General features: G+C 42.0%; 1 protein-coding gene across 2 annotated transcripts; it reads right to left on the bottom strand.

Annotated features, from left to right (window-relative positions):
* Positions 1-1,133: 1,133 nt before the first annotated feature.
* On the bottom strand, positions 1,134-27,255 carry depdc1a (DEP domain containing 1a). Of its 2 annotated transcripts, XM_061975540.2 has the most exons (12): positions 27,062-27,255; positions 22,480-22,745; positions 22,233-22,374; positions 17,507-17,622; positions 17,277-17,407; positions 15,996-16,043; positions 14,463-14,600; positions 13,223-14,185; positions 9,105-9,277; positions 8,601-8,777; positions 4,534-4,737; positions 1,134-1,936 (listed from the first exon to the last, which is right to left on the bottom strand). In XM_061975540.2, exons 1-12 carry the CDS (start codon positions 27,107-27,109, stop codon positions 1,799-1,801), a joined length of 2,544 nt encoding a protein of 847 aa, XP_061831524.2. In that variant the 5' UTR covers positions 27,110-27,255; the 3' UTR covers positions 1,134-1,798. The 2 variants fall into 2 exon arrangements, with proteins under 2 accessions (XP_061831524.2, XP_061831525.2); XM_061975541.2 differs by lacking the exon at positions 13,223-14,185.
* Between the last annotated feature and the right edge of the window lie 742 nt (positions 27,256-27,997).

The raw sequence follows: 27,997 nt of genomic DNA, 5'->3' as shown, positions 1-27,997 counted from the left end.
TGTGGGTCTGATGGACCCGTTGCATTTTGTGGCTTTTAATGCCTCACAATCAATAACTTTTATGTTAAAATACTGAACAGATGTTTACCTTATCCCAAGTAACACAAGGGTCTTATTATACAAGACCAATAGGTAATATTATGCAAATCTAACTTTACTAACGTGTTTTTGTGATCCCCATAAGTCCCAAAATATTGCAATTAAACTATAGAGGCATGGCGGAGGTATTTATAAAATAATCTTGCCTTTTTCCAAACTTTCTCCAGACGAGCCGTTTGGATTTTTCGGCACGTAAAAAAAGTCCGCCCACAGAAGATGGTCTGTACAACAAAATGTTTGACTGAATAACCGCCTTTGTGTGTTATGTGGACCACAAGGAAGTGTTTTAAATGTAGAAAATAAATACCTAATACGATGCAAATGCTTCACATCTTTGTGTTCGTATGTGCACTCCAATGTACTGTAACACACAAAGTCAAAGACCAACAGCTCAATGTTTATTTCCCAATCATTTGCATAGTTGAGGACATAGAGGGAAAGTGTGCGACTGGGCTTCATAAACACTGCAGTGCATCATGGAGGTAACCAACTACTAATAAAATAATACTTCATAAAAATAAAAAAATGGGATCAATAAATACAAGATGGCATTTCAATTCAAATTCCCGAAAAGCACTATTTGATTGTAAGTTTTAGGAATGAACCTTATACTCTAAACCAGGGGTCGGCAACCCGCGGCTCTTTAGCGCCGCCCTAGTGGCTCTCTGGAGCTTTTTCAAAAAATGTATGAAAAATGGAAAAAGATGAGGGGAAAAAAATATTTTTTTGTTTTAATATGGTTTCTGTAGGAGGACAAACATGACACAAACCTCCCTAATTGTTACCAAGCACACTGTTTATATTAAACACGCTTCACTGATTCGAGTATTTGGCGAGCGCCGTTTTGTCCTACTAATTTTGGCGGTCCTTGAACTCACCGTAGTTTGTTTACATGTATAACTTTCTCCGACTTTCTAGGACGTGTTTTATGCCACTTCTTTTTCTGTCTCATTTTGTCCACCAAACTTTTAAGGTTGTGCATGAAAGGTGAGTTTTGTTGATGTTATTGACTTGTGTGGAGTGCTAATCATGACACACTATCTGTATGTAATATGGCTTTTAATTTTTTGCGGCTCCAGACAGATTTGTTTTTGTATTTTTGGTCCATTATGGCTCTTTCAACATTTTGGGTTGCCGACCCCTGCTCTAAACAAATACAGGTGTCTAATAAAACCCTTCTGAAAAGGAGTCTGTTATGTTACGAGTATACCCTTTGTATAAATAAAACATCATTGAATTATGCTTGCTGCAAAGTTCTAAACCCAGTGCAAAACAATACTACACAATAGCCAATAAACTAAGATGCCATTCGAGCTGACTTTAAACGACATAAAGCTTAAACAATCTGGAAAACTTAACACACGTATACTGTACACGCAAGCACTGAACATTTTGAATAAAAATTCACCCGTGTGAAAATGAACAGTAAATCAAAACATAAGCGTAATTGCTTTTCAAGCCATTGATATCAAGCTACTGCCATAATTTATGTACCGGTAACTCAAAAATTCTAATTTCCCAAAAAGGTACAACTGACACACACACAAGTAGGCACCTAACTAAAACCTGGCTAAAATATCCCAGCTGAGTTGCACAAACAGTGATAATGGTTTCCAAGGTAACAGTGTGAGAGTGCAGTTATAGTGCAGCGTACTTAGCTGGAGGCTGAATGTCAGCAACAGTGAGACCCGTCGCCGGTTTAGTTCCTGATACTGAAAACTTTGGTCTTCCTGATACTGAGCAGTGGAGCTTTAATCTTTGGCATGTTGTCAGTCTTACTTGCCTTCTCTCTGGGGGGGAACCGCTGAGCATAGATGTCAGGGTACTGTTTCTGAAACTGAAAAAAAAACGCAATGTTGAAACACACTTGGATTACAAATGGAGCCACTACATCAGGGGTGTCAAACTCAAATACAGAGTGGGCCAAAATTTAATACTGAACAAAGCCGCGGGCCAAGGTTGAACAAATTAACCTTTTAATAGGGACCCAAACAAGTTTTGCATTGAATATTGAACAAGCAAGGCTTATATAACTTTATAGTGATATGCAAAATCGAGTTTCAAATAATAATAATAAAAAATATCAATGGCATATCAAATACAATTTAAATAAAAATTGAATGCCTCTTTTCTATTTGCAGCCTTCTGAGGTAAATATCAACATTAACTTTTTCCACAGGCTAATAAATTTGAAAATAAAATAACAATGAATAAACCAACCATTCAGGACTTTAAACTGCTCAGTTTGCAACACACTGATCTAATCTGATGTGCCCAAGCCAGATACCTGCCATCTTTTCTTGGATGCTACTTCATTAATGTCGGGGCTCAGGCTTTGGGCTGAGGCAACCTTCATTATCGAACAAAGGTGTTCATCAGTCATTATATCTCGTCTTGGGGGCATGCCTTAAATGCACTGCCTTTAACGTACTCTACGAGCTATCGTCACGTCAGCTTTTCATCCATTCTAACATCGTTCAGACCCAGTCACAAGATATGTGCGGCTTCTGTACGCACACACGAGCGAATGCAACGCATACTTCATCAACAGCGATACAGGTTACACTGAGGGTAGCCGAATAAAAAACTTTTAACACTGTTAGAAATATACGCCACACTGTGAATCCACACCAAACAAGAATGACAAACACATTTCGGGAGAACATCCGCACTGTAACACAACATAAACACTACAGAACAAATACCCAGAATCCTTTGCAGCACTAACTCTTCCGGGACGCTACAAAATACACCCCCCCCCACCCCCCCCCCACACACACACACACACACACACACACACACACACACACACACCTTGTAGCGTCCCGGAAGCAATATATAATCGGCGGGCCAGCTTTAGTGTTAATTTGATATCGCCTCAATGGCCAGAGTTTGACACCCATGGACTACAGTGTTTCCCCCAGAATATTTGTTAGGTAAGGTGAACGGATGGGGAAGGGGCTGGGTGGGTGTAAGGAACAGTGTAAATTGGCCTGTCGCCACCATCACGTCTCCATCTCATCGCTGCCTGGGCGGGGCAATAGACTACAGACTGTGGTGAAGTAGGCCGGCTTCGTCGCGTGAAGAAGCCTACAATTTTTTGTTGTGTTTTCCGCTTCGTATGCTGAATGGCGATATACGATATCAATCTCGATATTTTTTCCGTAAAGTAAAAACAAAACACAAAACAGTCCTAGTTACCTGAGATACTAAGTATGTCATTATTTTTGACTTAGTAAATATTGACGTACTAAGACAAAAATAATGACTAAGTCAAATTAATGACTTACTGTATGTAAGTAAGCGTTTGCAATAAGCGTTTGAAAAAAAAGAGTTAAAAGTGGGGCCACATGCTGACATATGCTCAACTCATCATGCTTGATTTATTACAGCATTTGGGAAGCCTTCGGTTGATTTGTATTATGTAAATGTTATATTTTAATCAACATGTGCCATTCAAAACTAGGCTGCTACATTACTAATGATTAATATAACTGTAGCTAAAAAAAATAGCACAATAGCAATAGGAGAGACTATTCATCCCTGAACACACCATGGAGTTCATGTAGGCTTTATGATGCAGTTACATTATTATATCAACTATCAGAAACAGACACTCTTCATTAAACATGTCCTTTTTTGCTGCTTCAACGCAGAAAAAGATAAAGTGAAATAACTTAGTTGTTAATTGTAGGTCAATAATGCTGGTCTTTCCCTCAGACAGACAGGGCTTTGCTGTCCGTAACACACACACACGCACGCACGCATGCACACACCGCAAAATGAGCTAACGTTACGCTAAAAGCTAATTAGCCTTCACCTCAAGGACTGCGAGCGAGCTGAGCTGCCGCTTATGTTTCTAGAACGTCAACGGGCTCATAGTGATGTAACTAGAAGTTGACTGGGAGGTGTTTATTATAATTTGGGGAGCGTCCGCTGCATTATGCTCACCTGCTAAACACCTTTCTGCTAACCCGCACTGTCTGAACAGCCGATATGGACATCTACATCAACTATATGATTTGTCTGAGAAGCTGGACAGGACAAAAAAAATAAAAAAAATAAAAATGTTTCTTTTTTTTAAGACTTTAGTTTAGGCGGTGGCCCTTTGTTGTTAAGGCGGCCACCTTAACAACAAAGCGCTGCGGGAAACCCTGGACTATATTTAGTTTGTCTGCGTTAGCGCTTATAATAACAATATAACTAATACTTGGTTAATAGTCAAGTCACGAAATGGAGTATTGTGGGCGCTGTAAGGGGACTTTGTTTAGGAGTTAAACTGCATTAAAAAAAAAAAATACACACTGTACGTCGTCATGTCTTTCATAGCAATATGTAAAATTCCCAAAAAAGTGAAGTTCTCCTTTAAAGCAGCAAAAGACAAATCCACAAACTAGACCTGGACGCTTTATTCTTCATAATATTTGTTTTTACCTGCTTCAACTTTTTGCGTCTGTCCTTCTCAGTCATGTTTTGGTCCGTCACCAGCATCTCCAGTAACTCCTCCATGGCCTTCTGGGAAGATGCTAACCTTTGCTGCTCAAACTCTGCACCGCTGATCTGACGACAGAACGTAAACAAAGGCAGCGGAGGGCACACTGCGTTGCCACCATCAACAACGGCGTTGTCTACTGGGATCTGTGGAAATTCATACATAATAAGCCTCATTTGACCACAAGGTGGCGTGTGTGTAAATAAAGTACAAACGCATAATTAGCTCCTGTTTTCAATTAAGTGAAGTATGACAGTATAGTTGAAGTACAATATATGTAAACCAAAGCTCATGTTTCAAAAATAATTTGGTTCACACATGAATACTTAATGTGCATATACAGTAGTGGTCAAAAGTTTACATACCGTACACTTGTAAAGAAGTGTATGTAAACTTAGTTTCCAATAATTTCTACAACTCTTATTTTTGTGTGATAGAGTGATTGGAGCACATACTTGTTGGTCACAAAAAACATTCATGAAGTTTGCTTCTTTTATGAATTTATTATGAAAATGTGAGTAAATGTGCTGGGTCAAAAGTATACATACAGCAATGTTAATATTTGCTTACATGTCCCTTGGCAAGTTTCACTACAATAAGGCACTTTTGGTAGCCATCCACAAGCTTCTGCTTGAATTTTTGACCACTCCTCTTGACAAAATTGGTTCAGTTCAGCTAAATTTGTTGGTTTTCTGACATGGACTTGTTTCTTCAGCATTGTCCACACGTTTACCGTATTTTCCGCACTATAAGGCGCACCTAAAAACCACAAATTTTCTCAAAAGCTGACAGTGCGCCTTATAACCCGGTGCGCTTTATATATGGATTAATATTAAGATTCATTTTCATAAATGAGCCGCCATCTTTTTTCCCCGTAGAAGAGGAAGTGCTTCTTCTTCTACGCAAGCAACCGCCAAGGTAAGCACCCGCCCCCATAGAACAGGAAGCGCTTCTTCTTCTACTGTAAGCAACCACCCGCCCGCGTAGAAGAAGAAGAAGAAGCGCGAGAATATTACGTTTCATTTCCTTTGTGGGTTTACATCTGTAAAGACCACAAAATGGCTCCTACTAAGCGACAGGGATCCGGTTCATGAAAAGACGCAATCTCTCCATCCGCACACGGATTACTATTTCACAGCAACTGCCTAAAGACTTTCAAGAAAAGCTGGCTACTTTCCGTGCATATTGTAAAAACAAGATAGCTGAAAAAAAGATCCGGCCAGAGAACATTATCAACATGGACGAGGTTCCACTGACTTTTGATATTCCTGTGAACCGCACTGTGGATACAACGGGAGCACGTACGGTGAATATTCGCACCACAGGGAATGAGAAGTCATCCTTCACTGTGGTTCTAGCTTGCCATGCTAATGGCCAGAAACTTCCACCCCATGGTGATATTCAAAAGGAAGACCTTGCCAAAAGAAACCTTTCCAGCCGGCGTCATCATAAAAGCTAACTCGAAGGGATGGATGAAGAAAAGATGAGCGAGTGGTTAAGGTAAGTTTACGCGAAGAGGCCGGGTGGCTTTTTTCACGCAGCTCCGTCCATGTTGATATACGACTCCATGCGCGCCCACATCACGCTGGTTTTAATATATTATTAAAGTTTGACTGACCTATCTGACTGTTTTTTTGACATTCCTTTAGCGCAGTTAGATGCGGCTTATAACACGGGGCGTCTTATAGGTGGACAAAGTTTTGAAATATGCCGTTCATTGAAGGCGCGGCTTATAACCCAGGGCGCCTTATGGTGCGGAAAATACGGTAAGTCAGGACTTTGGGAAGGCCATTCTAAAAGCTTAATTCTAGCCTGATTTAGCCATTCCTTTATCACTTTTGACGTGTGTTTGGGGTCATTGTCCTGTTGGAACACCCAACTGTGCCCAAGACCCAACCTCCGGGCTGACGATTTTAGGTTGTCCTGAAGAATTTGGAAGTTTCATTGTCCCATTTACTCTCTGTAAAGCACCAGTTCCATTGGCAGCAAAACAAGCCCAGAGAATAATAATACCACCACCATGCTTGACGGTAGGGTGGTGTTCCTGCGATTAAAGGCCTCACCTTTTCTCCTCCTAACATATTGCTGGGTATTGTGGCCAAACAGCTCAATTTTTGTTTCATTTGACCACAGAACTTTCCTCCAGAAGGTCTAATCTTTGTCCAAGTGATGTTTTTGGCCACAATACCCTGCAATATGTTTGGAGGAGAAAAGTTACACCATTCCTACCGTCAAGCATGGTGGTGGTAGTATTATGCTCTGGGCCTGTTTTGCTGCCAATGGAACTGGTGCTTTACAGAGAGTAAATGGGACAATGAAAAAGGAGGATTACCTCCAAATTCTTCAGGACAACCTAAAATCATCAGCCCGGAGGTTGGGTCTTGGGCGCAGTTGGGTGTTCCAACAGGACAATGACCTCAAACACACGTCAAAAGTGGTAAAGGAATGGCTAAATCAGGCGAGAATGAAGGTTTTAGAATGGCCTTCCCAAAGTCCTGACTTAAACGTGTGGACAATGCTGAAGAAACAAGTCAATGTCAAAAAACCAACACATTTAGCTGAACTGCACCAATTTTGTCAAGTGGAGTGGTCAAAAATTCAAGCAGAAGCTTGTGGATGGCTGCCAAAAGCGCCTTATTGCAGTGAAACTTGCCAAGGGACATGTAAGCAAATATTAACATTGCTGTATGTATACTTTTGACCCAGCACATTTGCTCACATTTTCATAATAAATTCATAAAAGAACCAAACTTCATGAATGTTTTTTGTGACCAACAAGTATGTGCTCCATCACTCAATCTCAAAAAAAAAAGAGTTGTAGAAATGATTGGAAATTCTAGACAGCCATGACATTACATTCTTTACAAGTGTATGTAAACTTTTGACCACGACTGTATGTGTATGCGCGGATAGGCAATTATTTCATCCGCAACCGCATCACAAAAGTCGTCAACCATCCGCCATCCACCCGAACTAACATTTAATCAAAACCGCACCCGCCCGCCATCCGCCACCTGCCCGTTGTTATATATCTAATATAGACGATGCAAGGCATTAGTGAGGTTATAAAGCTTTTGCCTGTTAAAGAAAGGAGACTGATCCAATGCAGCAGAGACATTCAATGCGTGCCACGCTGTCACGGCCCAGACGCACACCATTGCGCAATCATCTGAGAGCCGCGCTGAGCGCACCTCCAAGCGCGCTCGCGCCACTCAAACTGCTGCAGGCAGCTGCGTTCACACATGCATCTGTAAGCCTTGTTTTAACATCCTGTGGCACTCTTCTGGGATCACGGCGGACGAAACTGCTCATGTTCAGGGTGTTTGTGGAGATTCGGGGTTTTGCACAAATGTGATGCACCATGTTAGATGTCCCGGTTTTGTGACTGTCGTAGACATAAACAGCGTCGCAGCTCTTGCAAATCACGTAGCCAGCATTACTATCATCCTGATTTACAACCTCATAAAAACGAGTCCACGCTGAACTTTTCTGGCCTTTTTTCCCCCTGGTCTTTAGTATTCCCTTGTTTAGTTTGTCGCGTACCACGTTTGCTACCGGCGTTGCCATCTCTTTTTTTTTTCTTCTTCTGTTGTGGCGTGCTGCAGGTGCCTGCTCGTTTTTCGTATGTGGGTAACAACATTTAACTATGTATATATATTTCCGAATTGGTTTAACTGCCACCCGCCTGAATCTATTTAAAATCTAATTATTTTTCATTTCAACCGCCCGACCCGCGGATAATCCGCGGACTCCGCGGTTGTGTCCGCAAACCGCGCATCTCTAGTATGTGTGTATATATCTACTATACACACAGACACTTGTCTATATGTGCCCCACCTTTCGCCCAAAGTCAGTTGGGATAGGCTGCAGCTCATCTGTGAGCCTAATAAATCATTTTGTGAATATAAGCACAGTTATATATCAATTGGTAGAAAACGTATAAAGAAAAACAAATGTTGCATTTGTATTTTGTTAAGTATAAATAGTGAGTGACAATATTCAGACGTACCTGAGCTGTGCGCAGGTACTGCACATGGTCATGGATGGCAGTGAGTAGATAATCTGGAACTGACAGGATGCTTTGCTGATGATCCATAAGGAAAAAAACTAGCCTAGTGGCCAACAGCTCGTCCAAATCGCACTCCTCAGCACTGCCAAGAACACAGCTTGAAAACGAGTGCACCATCTGAAAAATACAATTATAGGAACAAAGGAAGACTTAAGTGAAAAAATTAAATGTTCAATTTTATATACAGAAAAACATCACCGTATTCTGCTGTCTTGCAATTATTTTACACTGCTGCTGACTAACAAATAAGTATATTATGGATTATAATAATTATTAAAAAAATGTATACAAACAAGCATAAGCATGACAGATGTTTTTATTTCCTCAACTTGAGGAATCTAAACATCTGATTTTGTTCCCTCCAGAATACCATCGTGTCATTTTGTGCTTCAGTTTATTTTCAATGGTGTCAAAATATGACAATGCGTCACTTTTCTCTCTCACCAAGGTCCGGGTGCCGATGGCAGGGTGCAGGCGGGGCATGTCCACGTTCTGGCTGATGCGAGACATCATCCTCATTAGGAGCTGCAACTTCCTACGAGATGCCGGGGGCAGGAGGAGGGTGCACAGCTGTAGGGCCTCGATGGCCACGCGCTCGTTGTGAGGCTGGAGTAGGCCTGCATGCACACAGACAGGTACAGCCAGAGAAATCAGTATCATATAATGGTGTTGTAAGCTTAATATCCAGAAGCTGCAATACATACAGAATAGTGCTGCTAGGATCCTGATGAGAGTGCGGAAATATGACCGTATCACACCAACTCTCAAATCCCTTCACTGGCTTCCTGTTACACTCAGGATTGAATACAAATTCCCCCTACTAACCCACCAGTGCCTCCATGGAAATGCCCCCCTCTACCTCAAAGAACTGCTCACCCCCAAATCCTCCACACGACACCTCCGCTCCGGACAGGCTAACCTCCTCCAACCTCCGAGGACAAAGCTAGGAACAATGGGAGACCGGGCTTTCTGCTCCACCGCTCCCAGTCTGTGGAACGCTCTCCCTGACCACCTGAGGGCACCACAGACTGTGGACGCTTTTAAAAAAGGCTTAAAAACCCCTTCTTTTAAAAAAAGCCTTTTTTTTAAGATATATGCATACTAGTTGTAGCTATTTGGCTGTTCTAGTTTTTATTTTTATTTATTTTATTTTTTTAATACACTGTAGCTAAAGTAAATCTGAACAGCCGACATGGGCATCTACATCAACTATATGATTTGCCTGAGAAGCTGGACAGGACACAAAAAATAAAAATAGAAAAATAATAAAAAATTTAAAAAAAATACACTGTAGCACTTTGAGGTTGTTTAGTCAATGTAAAGTGCTTTTTACAAATAAAATATATTATTATTATTATTACCGTATTTTTCGGATTATAAATTGCTCCGGAGTATAACTCGCACCGGCCGAAAATGCTTAATAAAGAAGGGAAAAAACATATACAAGTCGCACTAGAGCAGTGGTTCTTAACCTTGTTGGAGGTACCGAACCCCACCAGTTTCATATGTGCATTCACCGAACGCTTCTTTAGTGAAAAATAAAATGTTTTTTCAATTCAAGAAAAAGTTACCGGTATATGTTTTTTTACTGGTGCACAAAATTAACTGTGCATGAATATCACCTTGTTCAAAGAACAAAACCAACACCGTGCATAAACTCACAACAAATTATACACCTTACATACATTACCATGAATTGATTAACGTTGACCCTGACTTAAACAAGTTGAAAAACTTATTCGGGTGTTACCATTTAGTGGTCAATTGTACGGAATATGTACTGTACTGTTTCATATAATGTATTCTCTTCCTTTGCAATCTACTAGTAAAAGATTCAATCGATCAATCAAAAAACCTGCAAATCAGATGGAAAATTAGAGGGAACATTGTTTGGGGGTATCCGTAATACGCTGATAAGGAGAAGTTTTTATTTACACGATAAGTCGGATGTCTCTTTAACTCCGTGGCGGAGGCTCCGCCAAACCCCTGAGGCCGACTCACCGAACCCCTAGGGTTCGATCGAACCCAGGTTAAGAACCACTGCACTAGAGTATAAGTCGCATTTTTTGGGGAAAGTTATTTGATAAAATCCAACACCAAGAATAGACATCTGAAAGGCAATTTAAGATAAATAAAGAATAGTGAACAACAGGCTGAATAAGTGTATGTTATATGAGGCATAAATAACCAACTGAGAACGTGCCTGGTATGTTAACGTAACATATTATGGTAAGAGTCATTCAAATAACTATAACATATAGAACATGCTATACGTTTACCAAACAATCTGTCACTCCTAATCGCTAAATCCCATGAAATCTTCTTCCTCGGTGTCGCTTCTAAACAACTCTGCCAACTCCAAAGGTAGACAATGCGCCGCTTCCTCTTCTATCGGTACGTCGCTTACGTCAGAGTCATCGTCAGTTGCAGTTCCAATTATTCCAGCCTTTCTGAATCCGGACAAGATGGTTTCGGTTATCACTGAAGCCCATGACGTGTGTGTGTGTGTGTGTGTGATGATTGCTGATATACGCTTTGTCTCTTACGTAAATGAGATAAAGGTCTGTTGTGTAGGACTAGATTTTACAATCTCCTAATGCATACTTGAGACACCTATGCGACTTTGTGGGATGGTCAAGTGAGTGAAGGCATCCTCTGGGTTATCAAGTGGGCGCCCCCCTTCATCAGTGTTTCGCTGATAGGCCCACGACACCTCCAGAGGGTTCAGCAGTGAGTCCCAGCTTCCCAGGATCACTCCCTAGATGCCATCACTCACTTGAAAGCCCAGGTGGAGTCCCTTCGCTTGACCCACAGCCACTGACTCCCCTTTTCAGCGGCTTTTGAGAGGTCTTTCACTGCCTGCCGGTGGGCCTTCCCTCGCACTCCCATTTCCCTGAGGAGCCTGGATGTTGAGGTGGCCACGAACCCTCTGCAGCCTACTTCCACTGGGCGTACCCTCGCTTTCCAGCCTTGTTAAATAATATTATTTGATATTTTACGGTAATGTGTTAATAATTTCACACATAAGTCGCTCCAGAGTATAAGTCTCACCCCCGGCCAAACTATGAAAAAAAAACTGCGACTTATAGTCTGAAAAATACGGTAATATATCAACTGTGAGCTTTCTTGCATTGTCAAACATTGCACAAACGTGTTGTTTGGTGCAGTCAATCATGAATTTAAATTTCTTGAAAGGAATGGATGATTGACCATTGTTAGGAGGGCTGATCAAACTACACTTAAAATTGAAGATGAATCAAGTAGGGATTTGTAATAATATGGTCAAAATATGGATGAACATGTGGAGCACAGCAATCGTACATAATCGGTCCACTGATTCTCTGCCTCACAGCTATTTTACTCTAAACTAATTAAATGAACATTCTTCTATAATGTTGATATTTACCAAATACCGTATTTTCCGCACTATTAGCCGCACCTAAAAACCACAAATTTACTCAAAAGCTGACAGTGCGGCTTTTAACCCGGTGCGCTTTATATATGGATTAATATTACGATTCATTTTCATAAAGTTTCGATCTCGCAACTACGGTAAACAGCCGCCATCTTTTTTCCCGGTAGAACAGGAAGCGCTTCTTCTTCTACGCAAGCAACCGCCAAGGTAAGCACCCGCCCCCATAGAACAGGAAGCGCTTCTTCTTCTACTGTAAGCAACCACCCGCCCGCGTAGAAGAAGAAAAAGCGCGCGGATATTACCGTACCGGTACGTTTCATTTCCTTTGTGTGTTTATATCTGTAAAGACCACAAAATGGCTCCTACTAAGCGTCAGGGATCCGGTTCATGAAAAGACGCAATCTCTCCATCCGCACACGGATTACTATTTCACAGCAACTGATATTCCTGTGAACCGCACTGTGGATACAACGGGAGCACGTACGGTGAATATTCGCACCACAGGGAATGAGAAGTCATCCTTCACTGTGGTTCTAGCTTGCCATGCTAATTGGCCAGAAACTTCCACCCATGGTGATATTCAAAAGGAAGACCTTGCCAAAAGAGACCTTTCCAGCCGGCGTCATCATAAAAGCTAACTCGAAGGGATGGATGAAGAAAAGATGAGCGAGTGGTTAAGGTAAGTTTAAGTTTACGCGAAGAGGCCGGGTGGCTTTTTTCACGCAGCTCCGTCCATGTTGATATACGATTCCATGCGCGCCCACATCACGCTGGTTTTAATATATTATTAAAGTTTGACTGACCTATTTGACTGTTTTTTTGACATTCCTTTAGCGCAGTTAGATGCGGCTTACAACACGGGGCGGCTTATAGGTGGACAAAGTTTTGAAATATGCCGTTCATTGAAGGCGCGGCTTATAACCCAGGGCGCCTTATGGTGCGGAAAATACGGTAGCTGTATGGCCCTTTTACATTCTGTACATAATAGGTCATAACAATCATTGTCTACAAACAACCTCTCTTTACCCTGACTTGAGCAAGCGTTGCATTTTGAGACACACTGGCACAGCGTGGTTAGGTTGTTACATGGTTGGTTAGTTGGATTAGACATCGGCAGACACACAGAAAGGTATAGGGGAGGTCTTACTGTGTTCAGATTTCGGTAGAGGGGGCTGCGTGCTGGCAGTGGGCACACAAGCAGACTGTTTATGCAGTGAAGTGAGTCGAGGCCGCTTGGACACATCCAGAGAGCTGAGGCAACGGCGAACAACAGCAGGTGGCGGCAAGGTCCAAAGACTGGACGTGCTGGAAGCCAGTCTGGGCTTACTAGGTTCTGCAATAGCGTGAGGCGAGTGTGCTTTGGTTGCAGGAGAAGACGGAAAGCCGGAGAGTGTCTTGGTGCATGCCGAGGGAAGGTGTGGAGTTACAAGGGAGTGATGCTGTTCCCCGGAGGTGTTTACATTTAGGCAGCTTGCAGCACGGCCTTTCCACCTCATCTCTTTAATGTCTTCTTCATTGGTCTCTACAACTATGTCCAAACAGCTGCCCACACTCCGTGGTCGCAATTTATACATCCTCGGTTTTGCTAACTGCGTTGCAACAGAATCTATGGAGCGTCTGTTGTAGGTTTGTGGAGCACTTAGCGATGGAACAGTTGTTGTTGCAGAAGTAAATCCTGAATAACTGAGAGGTGCCCAAAGGTCGTTATCTTGGCTCCTCTTGGAAGACGCCAAACTATCATTGGACAAAAACATTGGTTGCCTTGTCAGAGAGGTTGAGTCATCAAGGATCGTTTCCAGTGAGCAGCTCCTGGTTTGCTGCCTCAAGGATCCAGCAGTGCTCAGGTTCATGCAGCTGCTTCCTAACTGACCATTGTCCGCACTAACACGGTTTCCACTCAGCACAGCCAATTTGGACTGGACTTTCCCACTAAGCACTTCCCTCATCGGCGACTCGGTCTCATCACAACTTCCCTGTCTGAGCAGCGACAGGAGGAGACATTCTGTGGAGCGAAATGATGTCTTGGCGGGAGGGGGCGCTGACGGAAGGTCGTGCTTCTTTCGTTTGCCGCGGGTGTGCGCAGTGGGTGCTGCAACATACCCACAATACACTGGAAGGTGACAGAAAGGAAGACAGAGGGGGGAAGCGTGTTACAGGCAGAGGGTCAGTGCAAGCAAAAGAGAGAGAGAACCTTCAGTTAGTTACATTTTGTACTGTACATGTACATATAGAATCAAAGACAACACAGCAAGCACAGTTAGCTTTCCACAGAGAGACGAAACAACAACAACAAAAACCACTGTTAGCAATCAAAACACACAACTAAACAAGGTTTAGACAGCAGGTTTTGCAATGGTCAAAAGTGACCAAATTAGAAGAGTACCTACCCAGCACATTGATAAACAGTTCATATAGTTCGTATGTGAGTAATGGCTGTGGAAGGCTGTAGAAGTAATCAGACACCGTTTTGAAGACATCCCTTTCAAAACCTGGATAGGATGGCTGTGCACTGTCATACTTTGGCCCTGGAAATAAACAAATGGTTACTGGCAGTTAAATTATTGTTTATTGAATGGATCCCCATTAGCTGACGCCAAGGCGACTACTAAACTTCCTGGAGTCCATACAGAAGCATACTAGGGGTGTAACGGTACGTGTATTTGTATTGAACCGTTTCGGTACGGGGGATCCGGTTCGGTTCGGAGGTGTACCGAACATATTAAGTAGCGTAACGCACGTTGTGTAAACAATGCACACCGAGGCACAACACACGGCATAATAGCAGCTAACGGGCTACGATAGACTGACCATACGTCCTCTTTTCACCGGACATGTCCTCTTTTGCGGTGCTGTCAGGGCGGAGTTCCTTAAATGCCTCAAATGTCCGGCATTTTGAGTTAGGGTTGCGTGTATTTTCAATGTACGTTCAGGGTTAAAGGGGAACATTATCACCAGACCTATGTAAGCGTCAATATATACCTTGATGTTGCAGAAAAAAGACCATATAATTTTTTAACCGATTTCCGAACTCTAAATGGGTGAATTTTGGCGAATTAAACGCCTTTCTATTATTCTATTATTATTATATCACTTTCGTCGGTGTGTTGTCGGAGGGTGTAACAACACGAACAGGGACGGATTCAAGTTGCACCAGTGGCCCAAAGATGCGAAAGTGGCAAGAAATTGGACGAAATTTGTTCAAAATACGAGGGTGTGGGAAAAGCCGACTAAAATGGTCAGTCGTTTGTTCCGCACACTTTACTGACGAAAGCTATGCTACGACAGAGATGGCAAGAATGTGTGGATATCCTGCGACACTCAAAGCAGATGCATTTCCAACGATAAAGTCAAAGAAATCTGCCGCCAGACCCCCATTGAATCTGCCGGAGTGTGTGAGCTATTCAGGGACAAAGGACCCCGGTAGCACGGCAAGCAATGGCGGCAGTGTGTTCCCGCAGACGAGCGAGCTAAACCCCCCGGCGATTAATTTAGTCATCGATTCATTGGATCTATGCTATGCGCATAGGCAATTTTTATTTATTTATAAACCTTTATTTATAAACTGCAACATGTACAAACAGCTGAGAAACAATAATCAAAATAAGTACGGTGCCAGTATGCTGTTTTTTTTTTTAATACAATCCTGGAAAGGATAGAAATGTAGTTTGTCTCTTTTATCCGATTATTAATCGATTAATCGAAGTAATAATCGACAGATTAATCGATTATTAAATTAATCGTTAGTTGCAGCCCTAGAATATATGTAAAAAGAAAAGAACTAGCTCGCCCAGTGTTCAATTCCATTTCTTCTCACAGAAAGTGTCAACGGATTACAAGTAGTGATACCACTTGCAAAAGTGTATATCTCACATTTACCAGTAATTGAGACTAAAATATCAGTCATGTTTGCTTCTACTCACAGTTAGCCAGGCTCTTCATGGCGGACAGAACCCAATGAGGAAGGTCATCTAGAAAGGTTAGATTGCCGGTTAATCATCGCTAGGGTCCAAAGCAAATATGTAAACACAGTCTAAACAACAGGAGTTATAATGCTGTTTTCAAGACAATTGACTAAGTAATTAAACTGTTATTAAAAACATGATTTAAAAAGAGATAGATTTTGTCTTAAAAATATGTTTTGTAAACAGAGGGGTCATCTTAATACACACACTACACCCATCTTTGCACCCATATTTTACTTCTAGCAAAATAGAGTGCCTATTTTTAAACCACTTACATAATTTGTACTTGGGCATGGCAAATGTCCTTAGAACAGGCCTGGGCAATTATTTTGCCTCGGGGGGCCAAATTTAGAGAAACAAATGTGTCTGGGGGCCGGTGTATCGATTTTTAGGAACACTAATACAAAATCTCACAATAATAACTGATTGAAAGTTATGACGGACTGCCTTAAAAAACGAAATGGAATTTTACATTTTCTGACTGAATAAAAATAAAGAATGTGGGATTTACGATATTAATTATGAACGATAAAACACTGAATATTGACAACATATGAACGTCACACCCCCTTTCGATCGACATATTTTACAATCAAGCAAAATGCAATAAACACAGCGAAATATGAACGCGAACGGTAAAAAAAAGACCCATCTACAATCTGATATAACTGATATATCGCTAAGCTTTAGAACTTTGTTGTAAAAAAAAAAACCCGCATTTCAGGCTGGCCGCTCTGGAAACACTCTGTGGAAATGCTCCCCACCCACACTGCTTGGTGCCTCGTCTGAGCTGATGTGACTTAGATTACCATAGTAACTAATTAGATTACCATAGTAACTAATTAGATTACCATAGTATATCATGCAAAAGCGCAGATTCCAACCATTGAAATACTTTGTATAGTTCAAGACTTACGGTCATTTGAAAACATCACTGCACATCATAATGACAGCTACAGTCTCCATCTTAAAGATCTAAAACAAATATTTGGAAATGTCCGGCGGGCCGGATTGAAAAGCTTAACGGGCCGCATGTGGCCCCCGGGCCTTAAATTGCCCAGGTCTGCCTCAGAAGGTACATTTAAGCGCAAAAGAATCCAACCTTCTAAAAGTTTCCTCAGCATCTAACCTCTAGGCTACATCCAATGTATGATGTGTGACACTAAATAAGCTATAGTACCTAGCAAATTGGGCAGATGAGTGAAAACAATATTAAACACAAGAAAACTAAGAACATACCAGTTTTGTCATCCAGAGTTACCACCCCATGCTTATTGACTTTAGTCATGTTATGAATGATGTGTTGAGGGTTTATGCAACGGTGGTCTAAAACTTCCTCCAGAGATGGGACACCAAGAATCTTCTGGAGGCTAAAAGACAGAAAATAATTTACCCGACCAGTGCCATATTCTTTGGGACTTCATTACACTCAATGTGTTTGAGATGCGAATGTGCTGATGTGTTATTACTGGGTCAGAGTAGTGTCTCTCCAGATATTACGTTCATCTTCACCGGTTAGCTCTCGTCGGTGTACCCGCTGCTCTTTTTTTCCTTCCTCTGAGTGACGATCAGGATTGACAGTTGCCTGGAAGTGAACATGTTTTACATTGAAATGTACTGAATGAAATATTGCTTAAAAACTGTGCGTCCTTTATGATTCCAAATCGGTACAAAAAGCTTTAAACATGTTTTGTAGGTTTAATTAATCGTCTCGATTATTACAAGCCATGCAAGGATCACACAGAGAATAAAGAAATAAAAAACACATTATACACATTTCATAGGAAAATAATAATCAATAAGAACGGTTAATTTGTCTGATCATCTAACCAGAAGTATTTTTAACAAATCGTTACCATTATCACCCAAAACATAAAAAGGAGTTGATCCTGGTTTCAGACTGGGTTTAATTAAAGTATCATTTATTACATTAATAATTTTAATGCATGCTAAAATTGTAAAGGGGAACATTATCACCAGACCTATGTAAGCGTCAATATATACCTTGATGTTGCAGAAAAAAGACCATATATTTTTTTAACCGATTTCCGAACTCTAAATGGGTGAATTTTGGCGAATTAAACGCTTTTCTAATATTCGCTCTCGGAGCGATGACGTCACAACGTGACGTCACATCGGGAAGCAATCCGCCATTTTCTCAAACACCGAGTCAAATCAGCTCTGTTATTTTCCGTTTTTTCGACTGTTTTCCGTACCTTGGAGACATCATGCCTCGTCGGTGTGTTGTCGGAGGGTGTAACAACACGAACAGGGATGGATTCAAGTTGCACCAGTGGCCCAAAGATGCGAAGGTGGCAAGAAATTGGACGTTTGTTCCGCACACTTTATCGACGAAAGCTATGCTACGACAGAGATGGCAAGAATGTGTGGATATCCTGCGACACTCAAAGCAGATGCATTTCCAACGATAAAGTCAAAGAAATCTGCCGCCAGACCCCCATTGAATCTGCCGGAGTGTGTGAGCAATTCAGGGACAAAGGACCTCGGTAGCACGGCAAGCAATGGCGGCAGTTTGTTCCCGCAGACGAGCGAGCTAAACCCCCTGGATGTCTTGGCTCACACCGTCCCTTATGCCACCGAAGATGATCAAGAGAAGAATATCGACCTTAGCTTCCCTGGCCTGCTGACATCAACTCCAAAACTGGACAGATCAGCTTTCAGGAAAAGAGCGCGGATGAGGGTATGTCTACAGAATATATTAATTGATGAAAACTGGGCTGTCTGCACTCTCAAAGTGCATGTTGTTGCCAAATGTATTTCATATGCTGTAAACCTAGTTCATAGTTGTTAGTTTCCTTTAATGCCAAACAAACACATACCAATCGTTGGTTAGAAGGCGATCGCCTAATTCGTCCTCGCTTTCTCCCGTGTCGCTGGCTGTCGTGTCGTTTTCGTCGGTTTCGCTTGCATACGGTTCAAACCGATATGGCTCAATAGCTTCAGTTTGTTCTTCAATTTTGTTTTCGCTACCTGCCTCCACACTACAACCATCCGTTTCAATACATGCGTAATCTGTTGAATCGCTTAAGCCGCTGAAATCCGAGTCTGAATCCGAGCTAATGTCGCTATAGCTTGCTGTTCTATGCGCCATGTTTGTTTGTGTAGGTATCACTATGTGACGTCACAGGAAAATGGACGGGTGGTTAAAATCAGGCACTTTGAAGCTTTTTTTAGGGATATTGCGTGATGGGTAAAATTTTGAAAAAACCTTCGAAAAATATAATAAGCCACTGGGAACTGATTTTTAATGGTTTTAACCATTCTGAAATTGTGATAATGTTCCCCTTTAACTTTCTTCCAATTATTCAAAAACCTATTTTCCAAAATTTGTTGTTATATTAATCTTGAAACTTTACGGTTTTATTTATTGTGTGTACAAACACTAATGTTGTGTCTTTCGCGAACGATTCGTTCGAACGAACTAATCTTTTGAGTGAACGTACTGAACCGAATCACTTCATGAACTGATTCGTTCCTTTCTCAGTTCAGTTGAGCTCCGCCGCGACCATGCCGGTATGAGTGGAACTGGCGCATTCTGTGACTCACTGAACCCTCGACGTCGGCGAACGACGCAGCCAGCTACTCATCATGAGGGCGGGGGGGAAGGACTGAGCGAACGATTCGTTCACCGCGGATTAACGACATGAATCACTCAGTGAACGACAGAATCAGGACTCGCGAACCTACTGACACAAAGAACTGACTGTGTCGCGGAGGAGGACGTCACATTAAGGCTCTCGTTCAGTCACTGTGCACGTCGTTCATTGGGTGCTGAGGGCTTGTGTCGTTCGCGAACTGACACACACCGAGATCTGCCGCTGGGGAAGCTGTTACTGACTGACTCATGATTCGCCGACCTGCACACAGAACTGCTGCTGCAGAAGTGATTCAGGTTCACATACTGAACTGTGCTGACTGTGGCGCTGTGTCAGTCACTCACTGCCTGGTGTACTGCATGCACAGAGCTGTGTAGGGACTCGCGTTCACCCTATTTGCTGCTTCTCCCGCGAATGTCTGCACTGTACTGTACTACGCACGCCCCCTCCTATTTTTTTTTTTTGGGGGGGGTGGGGGGGATTCGGTGAACAAATTTTTTGAACGACTCAATTTAAGGAACTGATTCTAGTGATTTAGTACAGTCAAAAGAACTGCCGATCCCATCACTAACAAACACACAATAAATAGCAGCCCTTTGAGACACTTGTGATTTAGGGCTATATAAATAAACATTGATTGACAATCCAATGAAAGGAAAACTGCACTTTTTGGGGGAATTTTGACTATCACTTACAAATCTTATGTGAGACAAGTTTTTCTTTTTTAATGCATTCTAACTCAAACGCCAGCAAGAGTCAGCTAACAATAGAGGTAAGGGGATTTGCTCTATTCCCCCTATAAAAGGCTCTGAAAAACATCCCAAAATCTCCATCAATGTTTTATATACACGCTTGAAGTATACCGTATTTTCCGCACTATAAGGCGCACCTAAAAACCTCCAATTTTCTGAAAAGCTGATAGTGCGCCTTATAATCCGGTGCGCCTTATATGTGGACTAATATTGAGCCACAACAGGTCTCGCAACTACGGTAAGCAGCCGCCGACTTCATTTTCCTCCGTAGAAGAAGAAGCGCGCGGTGCATGCTGGGATATATGACTGCGCAAGGCGTGCCGTTTCATTTCCATTTGTGTGTTTATGTAAAGACCCCAAAACGGCTCCTATTAAGAGACACGCTTACGACGCAGTTTAAACTCAAGAAAATACGGTACAATGGTTTCTGCCTGCCAGTAACTTTTTCTGCAGCAGTAGGCACCTGGTTAAAGGGGAACATTATCACCGGACCTATGTAAGCGTCAATATATACCTTGATGTTGCAGAAAAAAGACCATATATTTTTTTAACCGATTTCCGAACTCTAAATGGGTGAATTTTGGCGAATTAAACGCCTTTCTATTATTCGCTCTCGGAGCGATGACGTCACAACGTGACGTCACATCGGGAAGCAATCCGCCATTTTCTCACTTTCGTCAGTGTATTGTCGGAGGGTGTAACAACACGAACAGGGACGGATTCAAGTTGCACCAGTGGCCCAAAGATGCGAAAGTGGCAAGAAATTGGACGAAATTTGTTCAAAATACGAGGCTGTGGGGAAAGCCGACGAAATGGTCAGTCGTTTGTTCCGCACACTTTACCGACGAAAGCTATGCTACGACAGAGATGGCAAGAATGTGTGGATATCCTGCGACACTCAAAGCAGATGCTGACATCAACTCCAAAACTGGACAGATCAGCTTTCAGGAAAAGAGAGCGGATGAGGGTATGTCTACAGAATATATTAATTGATGAAAACTTTATTCATTACTCCCGGTTTTACGTAAATTATTATACATAAACTGTGTTTACCAATAATTTAGCTTAAAAACATTTATTTTTTTCAATCATTCGAGTACATTCGGGTAGTCTTGTGTAATGCAGTATTTTGTGTCTATTTAGGTATGGTTAACCTGAGTGCTGAAATCGTGGAAAAATATATGTTCTTAGCACGCCTGAAATGGGCTGTCTGCACTCTCAAAGTGCATGTTGTTGCCAAATGTATTTCATATGCTGTAAACCTAGTTCATAGTTGTTAGTTTCCTTTAATGCCAAACAAACACATACCAATCGTTGGTTAGAAGGCGATCGCCGAATTCGTCCTCGCTTTCTCCCGTGTCGCTGGCTGTCGTGTCGTTTTCGTCGGTTTCGCTTGCATACGATTCAAACCGATATGGCTCAATAGCTTCAGTTTCTTCTTCAATTTCGTTTTCGCTACCTGCCTCCACACTACAACCATCCGTTTCAATACATGCGTAATCTGTTGAATTGCTTAAGCCGCTGAAATCCGAGTCTGAATCCGAGCTAATGTCGCTATAGCTTGCTGTTCTATCCGCCATGTTTGTTTGTATTGGCATCACTGTGTGACGTCACAGGAAAATGGACGGGTGTATATAACGATGGTTAAAATCAGGCACTTTGAAGCTTTTTTAGGGATATTGCGTGATGGGTAAAATTTTGAAAAAAACTTCGAAAAATAAAATAAGCCACTGGGAACTGATTTTTAATGGTTTTAACCCTTCTGAAATTGTGATAATGTTCCCCTTTAAAGCTTAGAGAAATTATTTGTTTTCAGTATAGCTTACCTCTGTATCCTCATTTTTCTTAACACTTTTAAACCTGAAGAAACTGTCTTTGTCTCTGAGTGAGGGCCTTTTCTTCACATTTTTGGAAGCAGAGGGCGCAGCTGGACAAGGGATAGGCTTCAGCGGAGAGGTGTATGGAAATCTTTGAAAATGGACAAGACATGAACAATGCAAGCTCAAATACTCTATATTATGTAAGACGTTGAAAATTGGGGTTGGTTTATGCTAAAAAATTTTAAAAAAATACCTGTAAAGCGTGTTGTTGTCCTCCAGATCCTCCGTTCCAAAGCGGCCCTTCACATCTTCTATTACATGGTTCTTCAGAAACTTCTTGAGCAGCTGGACTGTCTGCTGCCTGGTGACATCAGGGCCGAAGTTGCTGTTGCTACAGAGCAACTGATGCAGCCATTCTACAGCCGCAGAGGCCGTGAAGCAGGAGGAGTGATTCCTTAAGCTCTGCCGGTGCTTCTTGACGGGCATACCGGCCCGGAACAGACGGGTCACCTCATTCCACTAAGACAAGGACAATTTAGTGAGAAAACTATGCCCAAGTTATTTTCCGCACCATAAGGCGCCCTGGGTTAAAAGCCGCGCCTTCAATGAACGGCATATTTCAAAACTTTGTCCACCTATAAGCCGCCCGGTGTTGTAAGCCGCATCTAACTGCGCTAAAGGAATGTCAAAAAAACAGTCAGATAGGTCAGTCAAACTTTAATAATATATTAAAAACCAGCGTTCTAACAACTCTGTTCACTCCCAAAATGTACGCAAATGTGCAATCACAAACATAGTAAAATTCAAAATAGTGCAGAGCAATAGCAACATAATGTTGCTCGAACGTTAATGTCACAACACACAAAATAAACATAGCGCTCACTTTCTGAAGTTATTCTTCATTCATAAATCCCTCGAATTATTCTCCTTCGTTGTCCGAATTGAAAAGTTGGGCAAATGTGGGATCCAAAATGTCGTCTGGCGCTGTCTCCGTCTCCCTGTCTTGGTGAACGTCACGTGTGTTCGCCTTCTGTCATCCATTGTTCCCACGCAGTTAGCAGTCTAGCTTCGAATGCCCTGTTGACACCAATATCTAGCGGCTGGAGGTCTTTTGTCAATCCACCCGGAATGACGGCGAGTATTGAATTAAGCGCGTAAGCGTGTCTTTTAATGTGATGTTATGAGCTAGCAAATATAACAACTACACTACCCAGCATTCAACGATATTGACGAGCATGCGCGGTAGCCCTGAGAAGCGTTGTTGTATGCTGGGAGTTAGAATGTGGTTATGAGCACGCTGTGAGTAAACGTTGAGAACTCAGTTAACACGCCTCGTCTGCATTATTTATAATTAGACAGACAACACACTTAATAGGAGCCATTTTGGGGTCTTTACATAAACACACAAATGGAAATGAAACGTCACATATCCCAGCATGCACCGCGCGCTTCTTCTACGGGGAAAAAAGATGGCGGCTGTTTACCGAAGTTGCGAGACCAATACTTTATGAAAATGAATCTTAATATTTATCCATATATAAAGCGCACCGGGTTATAAGGCGCACTGTCAGCTTTTGAGAAAAATTGTGGTTTTTAGGTGCGCCTTATAGTGCGGAAAATACGGTAAATAGCCTCTGCGCAACATAGCTTAGATCCAACGAATCGATGACTAAATTAATCGCCAACTATTTTTATAATCGATTTTAATCGATTAGTTGTCGCAGCCCTAATTGTTTGATTTCTTTGCTTAATCCATTACATCATTTAATTCCACATACTGATATACTGAAGGTCTTAAGTGTTGTACGTGCGTACAAATGTTTTAGATTACATCTCTTTCTAAGATTATATTTCTCCTCTTTTGTTAAGAATTGTTGTAAATTCTTGAGTAGTGGATTATAGTTTGCTTTGTGTATAATTTTAGCAGTTTGCAAATTCACTATGTCGTGGAATTTCAGTATTTTTGATTCAATAAATAAAGGGTTTGTATGTTCTCTATATCCAACATGATGTATTATTCTAACTGATCTTTTTTGTAACACCGTTAGTGAATGAAGTGTACTTTTGTAGTTATTTCCCCATATTTCTACACAATAACTCAGACATGTAACACTAGTGAGCAGTAGAGAATATGAAGTGATTTTTGGTCTAGAACATGTTTTGCTTTATTCATTGACATATTTCTTGCTACTTTATGTTGTATATTTTTTTACATGAGATTTCCAGTTAAATGTATCATCAATCATTATACCTAGAAATTTGCTTTCATTTACCCTTTCAATATTTACCCCGTCTATCTGTATTTGTGTTTGACTTTCTCTTCTACTGTTACCGAATAGCATTATTTTACTTTTACTGAGATTCAAAGATAGTCTGTTTTTGTTCATTTCTTCTGTTATTATTTGTATTATCTTCTGTGTGTTCTCTCCTGAACACTGTTGTATCATCCACAAATAATACTAACTTGTGTGGTGTTCGGGTCTGTGGGACCCGTTTTCATTTTTTATTAAAAGAAAAATGATACAATTAATTTTTCAAACTGAGACTCACTGACTTTGGCTCATTTTCTGTGAAGAACATATATCAGAATACATACTTAATGACCACACACCATACACCCCCCCTACACATTTATATTACATATAAGATGTCCGGGTCCACTGGACCCGGGGCTAATAGAAGTGTGAAAATGTATGTTCTGTGGACCACACGCAACCACCCACCCACACACACGCAGCAGGCCTAGACAGGAGGAGGACAGAGTGTAGGTACACAGAACATCGGAGGGTCAAATGTGCGAGAAAATGAGAGCAGACAGTGTTGACAAACAATGTTGCAACCTTGTGTGGGAACCACAGGTGCAGAAACACAAAAGAAGAATACCCGTGGGATGCAGAAACTGGCAGAGAAATTTTCCGTGCAACGTTCATATTGTTGTTACTCAGCCAGCGTTTGTGGGTCTGATGGACCCGTTGCATTTTGTGGCTTTTAATGCCTCACAATCAAACACTATCCCAATAAACATCTGTTCAGTATTTTAACAAAAAAGTGTTTGATTGTGAGGCATTAAAAGCCACAAAATGCAACGGGTCCATCAGACCCACAAACGCTGGCTGAGTAACAACAATATGAACATTACACAAGGGTTAAATCTTTTGTAACTTTGCAAATGTCATGTATGTAGAGTAGAGATGCGCGGTTTGCGGACACAACCGCCCGATCCGCGGATAATCCGCGGATCGGGCGGTTGAAATAAAAAAAAATTAGATTTTATCCGCGGGTCGGGTCGGGCGGTTGAAATAAAAAAAAAATTGATTTTAAATAGATTCAGGCGGGTGGCAGTTAAACCAATCCGGAAATATATATACATAGTTAAATGTTGTTACCCACATACGAAAAACGAGCAGGCACCTGCTGCATATGCCACAACAGAAGAAGAAAAAAAAAAAGAGATGGACACTTTTACGGAGCGGAGAAGGGACGCCTCGCCGGGGTCCGGGACCGAGGCCCCTTCCCCCGAGAGGGCCCCACCGGGAGCCATAGCTGAGGCGATCCGCGAGAAGGGCCCGACGCACGTCCAGGGTCACCACCGCGCCCACCGCACCGACACCCCGCCTCGTCCGCCTTCGCCGCGGCCGGCGTCACGCGCAGCAGGTAAGCAGCTTACCTGCCCGCCACCCCTGTTGCCGGGGGCGCGTAACAGGGTCACTCCGCGCGCAGTGCGCTCACGAAAGGGGTGGGGCTCACCCTGGTTGATATAGACAGCAGGACGGTGGCCATGGAAGTCGGAACCCGCTAAGGAGTGTGTAACAACCCACCTGCCGAATCAACTAGCCCTGAAAATGGATGGCGCTGGAGCGTCGGGCCCATACCCGGCCGTCGCCGGCAGCGAGACGCGCTTGGAGGTGCGCTCAGCGCGGCTCCCATATGATTGCGCACTGGTGTGTGTCTGGGCCGTGACAGCGTGGCACGCGAATGTCTGTGCTGCATTGGATCAGTCTCCTTTCTTTAACAGGCAAAAGCTTTATAACCTCACTAATGCCTTGTATCGTCTATATTAGATATATAACAACGGGCGGGTGCGGTTCTGATCAAATGTTACATCGGGTGGATGGCGGATGGTTGACGACTTTCTGATGCGGTTGCGGATTAAATAATTGCCTATCCGCGCATCTCTAATGTAGAGGCTCCCCAACATATGCGATCCCCTCCAAGGTTTCTCATTGTCATCCCATTGGGGTGAGTTTTTCCTTGCCCTGATGTGGGATCTGAACCGAGGATGTTGTTGTGGCTTGTGCAGCCCTTTGAGACACTTTCATTGATTGATTGAGACTTTTATTAGTAGATTGCACAGTACAGTACATATTCCGTACAATTGACCACTAAAAGGTAACACCCGAATAAGTTTTTCAACTTCTTTAAGTCGGGGTCCACGTTAATCAATTCATGGTATTCGTGATTTAGGGCTGTATAAATAAACTTTTGATTGATTTATTGCTACTTTTGTTGATAACTTATGCAAAGGGAAATAGTACAACGTACAAAATAGTCATTTCAATACTTTTAAGTGGCATTCCGGGCATACTGCAAATACATATGAGTCAATGAATGAACTTTTATTTGCAGACTAAATAGTAGGGGACAAGCGGTAGAAACTGGATGGATAGTTTAAGTGTTCGTCTGGATTCCTATTTTCACGACTTTATATAACAGGTAGCAAAACCAAGCGTGAATTAACATTTTGCTTTCAGATTCGTCGAAAAATGCCTTAAATCGAAAGACTGGTCGTTAAACGTGCAGTATTGTCAAGGTTAGCTTGGCGAGCATTAACTTACCAACTTCGTAGCTCGGTACGGCCCAGGAGTGATGATATGCGAACTCATGTTTATCCCAAAACTACCAGAATGTGTCAATTCAATTCAGCGAATGATAAAACGCGACCATTGTGAACTTATTTCCCTACACGAAGCATTTAATGTTAATACTTTGCGTCGTCACTTCTCCATCTGTTCAAAATTACGAGCCCTTCGATTCTGCCACCGGATTGGACAGTGGCGAGGTCACGTGTTCACTCCCTGAGTAATGACGTATGGAACTAAAATAATAGTTTTAAACAACAACGAATAAAGCTACTTGATTTAAATGCGCATTATTTTTTTTGTAATTTGGTGGAATTTAAAAGGAGTGTGTTGTATCTTGGACACATTGCATTGAATTATGAATTACGTTCGGAAATAGATACCTTCCTTTTCAAAATAAAATAAAAACACTAACCGGAAGTTAAACACAACATCTCCGCTACAGAAGATACGTTAATATATGTTCTAACTTCTAACCAGAGGTGGGTAGAGTAGCCAGAAATTGTACTCAAGTAAGAGTACTGTTACTTTAGAGATTATTACTCAAGTAAAAGTAAGGAGTAGTCACCCAAATATTTACTTGAGTAAAAGTAAAAAGTATGTTGTGAAAAAACTACCCAAGTGAAGTGAATTATATTTATATAGCGCTTTTCTCTAGTGACTCAAAGTGCTTTACATAGTGAAACCTAATATCTAAGATTTAAACCAGGGGTGGCACTGGGAGCAGTTGGGTAAAGTGTCTTGCCCAAGGACACAACGGCAGTGACTAGGATGGCGGAAGCAGGGATCGAACCTGGAACCCTTAAGTTGCTGACACGGCCACTCTACCAATTGAGCTATACCGCACCACTCAAGTACTGAGTAACCTGTTCGTTTAATGATGACGGCAACAAATAATGCACAAAAACATAA

This window comes from Nerophis lumbriciformis, linkage group LG14 (assembly GCF_033978685.3).
Source record: "Nerophis lumbriciformis linkage group LG14, RoL_Nlum_v2.1, whole genome shotgun sequence".
NCBI classification, from domain to species: domain Eukaryota; kingdom Metazoa; phylum Chordata; class Actinopteri; order Syngnathiformes; family Syngnathidae; genus Nerophis; species Nerophis lumbriciformis.
Note: the sequence above shows the minus strand (reverse complement) of the source record. Positions and strands in the feature narration are given on the sequence as shown.